General features: G+C 36.4%; 1 protein-coding gene across 1 annotated transcript; it reads right to left on the minus strand.

The window, feature by feature from the left end:
• Positions 1-687: 687 nt before the first annotated feature.
• LOC112416763 (myb-like protein V) lies at positions 688-4582 on the minus strand. Its single transcript, XM_024771247.2, has 6 exons — positions 3510-4582; positions 2301-2937; positions 2130-2230; positions 1942-2031; positions 1728-1855; positions 688-1209 (listed from the first exon to the last, which is right to left on the minus strand). The coding sequence occupies exons 1-6, from the start codon at positions 4107-4109 to the stop codon at positions 1065-1067; spliced, it is 1701 nt and encodes a 566-aa protein (XP_024627015.1). The 5' UTR covers positions 4110-4582; the 3' UTR covers positions 688-1064.
• Positions 4583-9070: the final 4488 nt, after the last annotated feature.

The following is a 9070-nucleotide window of genomic DNA, read 5'->3' on the forward strand; positions in this document are numbered from 1 at the left end:
TTGCATTTTTATAGTTCAAAAATTTGATAGAGGGACCAAAACTGTCAAATTTTAAAATAGGGGGACCATTTTGCAAAATGGTAAAAATAGGGGGATCAAAACTGCAATTAAGCCTACAATTTTTTAGTTCCCCCAATGAGGAGGGTTTAGTTTTATGAAGAAAATTGTAGTGTGAAACATCATATATAAAATTGTGCCACATTTTAACTTAATTCAATTCCTTGAGAAAAAGAATACAAAGACACATTTTTTAACATTCATTTTTTATTTAATGGTTACACCGGTTATGTTTGGTTTTGTTTCGGCGGTTTTTTTTCTTCCGACTGACTAGATCAGACTCAACCCCGACTTCCAAGTCAGTCGTCTAGTCCGATTATGAAAGCATTGATTTGAAGAGGAAGGTATTCTTCAAGTCCTCCGCTCTCCTTAACATCTAACTCTCAATCAAATCCCTCCACAAATCCACTTAAGGGACTTTCTTATTAGATTCTCCATGGAGTCCATTTTTGTCCTCCATAAATCTCAACCACGACAATGGTCAGTCCATAATATGAGCTCTCAAGAGTCAAGACATAAGTTTTCTATTACAAATCTGCTGCCTTAAGATGTATATGGTGCCATTTAACTAACATACACCAGCAATATTGACAGTGAGCATTGGAAAAATAAAAGACACAAAGTACCAACTATTTTAAAAGTCATGCATTAAAAAAAAAAAAAAAGTATACAAGATCCTTTGACTGTTCATACTGCAAGCTATTGCCAAAATGACTTCTATCCAGTAACAGCATTGCTAATAAAAAAAGCCGATAAGAAACGAAACAAGACAGGCCTGTGCAAGCTGTATCTGTTTCCTCTTGACTGGATACTATTATCACAACATCTCTTATACCAACATAAAAAATATAAAAAAATAAAAACAGAGCAATGAATAATCCGCAATATGACCTCTCTACCAAACGCTCAACGCGTAATTGCTCTAGCCTAAAGCTTGTATCATAGATAAACATATTGATGGTGACATATAAGTAATAGAAGCCAGCAATGGAGGACTATTGGCAACATCAGCTGGTAGTTTTACCAGTAGCCTTCGCCTGGACAGCCTTGTAGCATTGGAGACTGCAAAGAGGAACCTTGGTTTTTGAATCCCGGTATTTATACGGATTTGTACATGATGGACCAGCACAGTTCTCGCGAGGTGGAGGATAACTGAAACAATATTCACTGATATCATTAGCAGAGAAGGAACGTTTTGATGTGTTTTTCCAAACAAACTTGCAACATGAGTTTCTAACATCTAATCACAATCAGTCTTCATCATGGTCAAAATAGAGGAAACAGCTAAAGCAAAGGCACTCACTCGGATTTTTTAAAAAATAAACAGAACAATTTTTTAAGATCAATCTGTATCCTTTCCCTTCTTATTTTATTTGCGAAACATATCAAAAAGAATCCTCAGGAAGATAGACAAACAGGTTCCATACATCAAATTAGCAAGCGTAATATATGTCCTTGAGTATCTAACTTCTGCCCAATGATTGTTGTCAAAATCATGGAAACAACTAAAACCAAAGGTGAACACAGAGATTTGTGTTTTTGTATATAACACATTTTATCAGTTCTCATAATTTCCATTTTCTTTCTCCAAGTTTGCCAAACATACATAAACAAGTTACCAGGAAGATGGTTTAACAGGTCACATGCATCAAATTAGGATAGCTTGATACCTGATGGGCTTGGAGTTTATAATCGCAGGGATCCCCATTTCCCCGGGAAAAGTCACCACTGTCCCAGTAGGACCTATCACATATCTGATGGTATTTGATGCATGCTTTTCTGCTTCAGCTGCCTTCTCCTGCAAAGAACAGTTTTATAAAAACTCTAAGCTAACCAAAAAAAAAATTAAATAGAATATAGAAAACTCATTTAACCCAGCCAAACCTGTGCCAGATCTTCTTGGCGCTTCTTTATTTTATCCTCTCGCTTTTTCCTGCTAGAGTCTTGACCAAGTATTTTTCTGATAGCTTCAGCCTAGAAAACAAATTTAAATGGATATGCTTTCCAGTGTAAAATTCAACAAACATAATGACGGGGAAAAAACCTGTAATTTAGAGAGAACAAAAACAAACCTCAGATTCCCTAGCAGCCTTCTCAACTTGCATTTTACGCCTAATGGCAGCCTCGGTTTTCTTTGACAGCAGCTCCTCTTCTGTAGGCTTCTCTTTTTGCTCTGCAGTCAAGCAACATGTTTAACAACTCTGGCATGAAATTGATAAAAGAATATAGTACAATATACTCACTTCTAGGTGGGGCAGGAGGTAATCCATTGGGAAACTCGATTAAACTCGCATTAGATGCAGAGGCATCTTTGCCTGATTGAAGGGCCCGTTGACGCGTTGTAAGAGTCATTTCCCTCTTAGTGTCCATCAATACATCAACAGATTCCTTCCTCTGCTTTTTCTTTTTCTTATCCTCTAGCTCTCCAGCAGACCCTGATTCCACTTCATCCTCATAATCTGTATCTTCAAGCATTCTATCAGATCTAGATCTTTTCTTGCCATCTTTGCCTGACCTTGATGAGACAGCATTGTCCATATTAGAGACGCTAGAGAGTTTTCGATGTTTCCTGCTTGATTCTTCTTCATCTCTGTAAACTGCAGAAACTTTTGATGTTTTAAGTTTTTCTAAGTACCGAATCTCATCATCGGCATCATCGTCAAATTCTCCATCCAGTACACGTCGCTTGGGTACTCTCTTGCTCTTACGAACAGGTTCAGACTTGTCTCCTTGCTTAACAGATGTGTTCTTTATGGATATCTTCCCCATCGACGTCTCCTCCTTCCCGAGACCAAATCCACCCCTTTTGAAATCCTTCCACGGAAAGCCTTTGAGGCCTCGCTTCTTAGCAGACGGAGAAATATTATCGTCTGAATTACTCTGTAATAACGCAATTTGATCAACACGATCAAATGGGTTTTATAAGTTAAAAAGGATAAAGGAAATCATTGCATTTATAGAGAAGAAATCAAGACCGCAAATATTTTTCCATAAAAGTAAAATCTAAATACCCTAGAATGCTTGCAGACACATCAGATACGATACGCCTCAATATTCTCGTGAAACAAAACAACATTTGATAAATAAAAATAAAAAAAATAAAAAAAACCAACTAATGATTACTTATCAAAACGTCAAATATCGTATGGCCAATATCCATATTATGCATCGACAGTTAGCTAAACTTTTAGGCGGAGGTACTTTTAATATGTTAAATTCCCCATGCAAAAGTTATTTGGGCTTGAAGGATACGATCAATGTTCAGGCCCACTCTATATAGTGTTGCTTACATTTAAATGAAGAATTGAAACAAATCTATGTTAACTTATCAAGGTCCAAATCTCCTAAAGTGTAAACTTTTAGGTGAAAACACTTAAACGGTTTTATATCTCTAACATACTGAATAACCATAAATGATATATAAGCGACAATTACATCAAAAACAGAATTACCTGTTGCTTTTGGCGCGGTCTGGAGCTGTCCGATAAACGAGAGCTTTTTGAAGTTGATCCGCTTCCTGAAGCACTGTTAGATGCAGAGTTAGCTTGTATCGTACGTGTCACGCCACCAACCTTGAGTTTAACCTTCTTAACCCTGTTCTCACTCCCCAATCCATCTTGAAGCTGCCCCAAACTCGTACTCTCAGGATTCCTTCCACCATATATATCAGCATTTTTCGACTCTGAATCAAAACTATCTTTAAATTTGCTACTAGAACCTTTCCAATTAGCAGGAGCAAGAACACCTTCACTGCTCCGTCTATTATTTAAACTACTCCGCCCACCAGCCGAAGATGGTTGAGTAACACAATGGTTGAGATTAAATTCTTTTCTCTTGGAACCAGTATTATCATAACCATCATTCTCATCACTAGAAACAACTTTATCAGCAGCTTCCTCCGAAGGAGGCGTTGATGATGATGGCGAAAAATCACGACCTTCAGGATCAGGAATAGGCTGCGAATCAGGCCGCGGCCTACGCGAAGTTTGGCTCCTTTTCCTCCTCACAGCATTGCTGATACCATCAAACCGGGTAGATCCTAAATCTTCCATCAAAAACTAATTTTTTTTGCAACTAATCAATTCTTGACCCTTTACATAAAAATCAAATTCTTGCTATAGATTTCATACAATCAAATATTTACATGAATGAATTTCAATCAATAACTTATAACACACACAACAATTTTACAGAATTTTGATAATTGTTCAATTCAACTGCTACTAATGAAAAAAAAATCACAAAGAGTGATATTTCAACCTATATTGTTAATCGCGCCGCTTTAAGAACGTAATTGAGGAATCTCTGTGATGATTGGATATATGGTGCAACGCAATTATGTGGAATCGCGTTTGAGAATTGTATTTGAGAAAATTTGAAGAAAAATATGAAGGAAAAACCTGAAGAATTTTTTGGCTGTTTGTGGCGGTTGACGGCGAACACCGTCTCTGTTTTCCGACCAGTTGAGTTCAGTTTGACACCAACTTTGTTTTTCTATAGTAAAAGCTGACACGAGGATTTTAATTGTTTGTGTTTTAATTCTTAAAATGTGTTTATGTTTTTTTTTTGGTTTAAAATATGTGTTTATTTTCTGTCTTAGTGAATAGTGTAACAAAAAAAAAAAACTATTATTTTTCTCATCTTGCTGCCTCCTCGCGCACCCTGCAAAATTTACTAAAATACTCATGGTCTGGATTATATAATCCGTAGCAAATTGTTAGTTATTTCCGAAAACAGAAATCCAAACCAGATGTTATGTAATTTTCTGTGTCTTTCTTTGATGTTAAGGGTCTCTGTTGACCGTTATATGAACCCCACACAAACTGCAATGCATTGAAATTGCAGGGTTCTATGAACGGTCAACAATGACCATGACACCATCGACACCCCTAAAAAACTAAAAAACATTTGAAGAAAATGGAAGAAAAGAGGTGAAGTGAAGAATGAAGGTATTTGTTCAAGATTGAAGCATATTTATAGCTTAAAACAAGTCCTAGATTTATTCAAGAAATAGAGGCTACGCCATCAAACAAAAATTCAAAACCAATAAACATGTATATAAACTTCAATAGTCGCAGCGGAATATAAACCAGAATAATCCAAATATACATGTCATGAATCAATTATTATATCAACATAGATGAATTTCAAAATTCCCAACATACGGGTAAATCTCCAAACATAACAAAATCCAAAGTAAAAGATAATCTAAACCGACACAACGAAGCCTAGATCAGAGCCGACTAAACTCTCAACACCAAGCACAAAAACTCAACGAGCAACTATCCCTGCACAACGTCTACCCATCCACACAGACAGGTATGCTGTCAAAACCACTGGGGGTAAGTATTACATCATTATAATCCAAATAACAGTTAACATGAATATTTCAATTTAAACATCATGTACTTGATCAATAATAATATTCTCATACTTATACTTACATCAAAACCCCAATATCTCACATCAATAATCACCAATCGCATGTGTCATGAACAAATATCAATTCACAATTATTCATACACAATCACCAATCACATACATCAATAAGACTCATGTCATGATATTCACCTATCGACACATATATGCATGTGGTACCAAATCACCTCAAGGTCGTCACCCATATCCAGACCACCAAGGGTCTCTGCAAGGCCTGAAGCCCAAAATCTAGATCACTAAGGATCTCTGCAAGACCGAAGTCCACAAACTAGATCACAAATTATCTCTGCAAGGCCGGAGCCCAAAAACCTAGATCACAAATGATCTATGCTAGACCGGAGCCCAATAATGAATAAAACATCATATAAAATCTCAACACGACTATGATGCATGGACATATACAAGGACTCGATAATGCGACAACAATCCACAATTTTCACCTCAATATATAGGACAACACCCAATTATATTGATTATCTCCACAGCATTTGCATTATCAAGAAAACATGCCCATACACAAATAATTCATAGTATTCATCATCACACATTAGCATGATTATCAATGATCAACAATGTCATTCAACATCAACTATCACATATACTTTCACCATTCAAGTATTCCTTACATTCCAAGTAAGATAGCATACACATTTCATGATAAACATCATATCGCATACAATCATTCTTTCATACAACGTCACTTAGTCATATAAGAATAGTCACAATAATTCACAAGACAATTGACTCAAGAAACATTTCCGACCAAAAATCATACCAAGTGGCAACGACCAATTGATAAGTCCCAAGACAAAACAACATAGACAAGTTGAAAACCTTCAAACAATCTTAATCGACAATGTATTCATGAATTTAAGCCACCTCCGGATCATTAGTCATTAACCCGAGAATAACTTAAGTTCATATGAAAATTCAATTTCACAACCTTTCACATTCCCACCCGAAATATCACTTTTTACATGATTAAGATGTTTGACTACTCTTACAAGTTTTACCTAAGTCTATATGAGCTGTAGGTTCAACTTATAAGTTCCAATGTTTTCAAAATTTTGTTTCCGACAAAAGTCTAAGTTCCAAAATTTCCCAAGTTAAGACTCAATTGAAGAATTTCAAGTTTAGGCTAGCTAATCATTGTTCCAGTAGGTTTTAGGATGTTTAAAGAATCATTTTACAAAGCTCGGATTGGCCCCCAAAGACCCAGAACAAAAATCAAAGTGGCTTAAAATTGGACCTGTTCGCTTAAGCGACCACCTGGTTCGCTTAAGCCAACGAGTTACAGTGGCAAACCACATTGCACGCTTTCTGGTCGCTCACCAGTTCGCTTAATCGACCACATGTTCGCTTAAGCGAACGTGTTCCAGTAGCAACCAGAAAACTTCGCTTACCAGCATGCTAATTGGTCGCTTAAGCGACCTACCCAGAAAAATCAGTATGATTGTTCGCTTACCAGGTCGCTTAAGCGAACGTTCACAGTTTTACAGAAAATGTTACGAGTTTGAACCCCTTTTCACCCAAAATCCCCAATTTTGATTCCTCATTGCCCAAATGTGTTTCCATAACATGTTTATAGGTCTATATGACTAGAAAGACTCACAAGGACTCAATCAAACTTGAAAACACTTGACAAATGGACTTATTCACCATTTTCATCAAAACACCAACAACATCTCATTTCTCCATAACAAAATCATGAATTATGCAACCCAAGCCATGAATTATCATAAACTACATGACTTAACAACAACAACAACAACAATTAATCATGAAACTTATCACAATTCATCAACAAAAATGCATAATTCACCAATTGAGCATATTTTCAACACATACCCATTTTCATACACTTTGAACATGTAATTCAACCAACAACAATTCAATTATTCATAACTTCATACATCTAAACATGGCATCATAATTAGAGCACGAATTTCATCACTTATGAACAATTAATCAATTCATCCAATTAAGCACTTTTCATACAAATAATTGAAAATTACAATAAGTGATTATGATGAATCTAACCCCCTTACCTTAGTAGGTTAATCTCTCTAGCTTAGGCTTCAATTTTGCTCCTAGCTCTCTTTCACCCTTGATTCTTCAAGTCATCTTCTCTCTAACCCTTTTTTCCTCTTGCTCCCACTTTCTCTCTCTATTCTCTCCAAAAATATCTTAAGAATGAAAGTGTGAGGAAATTTCTCATAAATGTAGGTTTTTATACCAAGTCCCCTTAATGGGCCTAACCCTCAACTTAATGGACTTAACTCATTTCTATTCACATCTACAATGTTTCTACACTCTAACCGGTAATTCACTAATAACGGTAAAATATCACTAACGGTCACTTAACGGTAAAATCTTAATTTTACTCTAGTAACTTAGTAAAACAACTATTCTCACTAACCACTAAAAGTAACTCTCACCAAAACTTATAATTTTACCCGTTGTCACAAAATGACCAAAATACCCCTAAGTCTAAAATGACTAAAATACCCTTCTAACACGAAACTCATGAAAATACACCCAATGAACAATGATCACATACAAACACATATAAATACACAATAAAAGTAATTAAAATAAATCTAACGAAAAATCGGGTTGTTACAGTTGTAACCGTCCAAACCCACAATAATGGCTCTGAATCTTTCCGGAGTTTACATTCCGGAATGTCCTTAGCCCTACAGGAAGTGCCAATTTTTCCCTCGTTCACCACCATTATCGCATTAATCTGGAAAATATATTCCAGAAAACAGGTGTGCATTCCGGATTTTAAATTCCAGAATGCATCAGTCATGGTCGGTGGTCTGCATCACACGTTTTTGTCGTTGATCAAGTAAAAAACATGTGGTAAAACGCGTTTTTTGACTGCATTTATGGCCTCCGAACCATTTTTGACCCACCCCTTCCTATAAATAGCCTTTCAAACCCCACCATCCTCTCCCACCCTCTCCTCCTATTCTTCCTTCTACAACCATGGTTTTCCATCGTTGGCCTTTCATAGATAAGGACCTCGTTGAAAACTTTCAGGGTTTGTATGAACGGTCAATGAGGATGGAACCGCGCTGCTACGAAGTGCGGTTCATCTGAGGGTCATGTGGGTCAGTGTGGTTCTTAGCTTGGCCTGTCTGGACGTAAGTTTGAGCACCCCCCATCTCCCTCAAGGGCATTGTTTTCTTCTTCCCGCCCTCCTCTTCCCCCCTCCTCCAGTTTTCCTCCAATAGGCAAACTACTGGTATGTCCCATCACATACCAGTGGTCAGGCTCTTAGGATATTAGAATTCGGTTCATAGGAGATTAGAAATAGATTTAGGATCTTATGTAATAAGCTTAAAAAGCTTGAAAATTATTGTAATGTATTGTTCATATATTAATAAAATGAGTTGTTTTTATGTTTGTGTCTTTTTATTTCTGTTATTTATTTTATTCGCATTTTATTTTACGAACTGTAAAGCTTAAAATTGCAAAACTTCTGGTAAAACATTATTCCGGATTTTAAAATCCAAAAACATCTGCAAAATTCTAACAATAAATTCCGGAATACGAAATCCGAACGAGG

Source organism: Medicago truncatula, chromosome 7, assembly GCF_003473485.1.
Source record: "Medicago truncatula cultivar Jemalong A17 chromosome 7, MtrunA17r5.0-ANR, whole genome shotgun sequence".
In the NCBI taxonomy this organism is placed as follows: Eukaryota; Viridiplantae; Streptophyta; class Magnoliopsida; order Fabales; family Fabaceae; genus Medicago; species Medicago truncatula.

Bases quoted from the DNA above. Each gene is read 5' to 3' on its own strand.
- LOC112416763 (XM_024771247.2), bottom strand. From the start codon at position 4,109: ATGGAAGATTTAGGATCTACCCGGTTTGATGGTATCAGCAATGCTGTG. The intron at 2,938-3,509 runs GTAATTCTGTTT...GCGTTATTACAG, and splicing joins GACCGCGCCAAAAGCAACAG to AGTAATTCAGACGATAATAT. The intron at 2,032-2,129 runs GTTTGTTTTTGT...TTTGTTTTCTAG, and splicing joins AGGCTGCTAGGGAATCTGAG to GCTGAAGCTATCAGAAAAAT.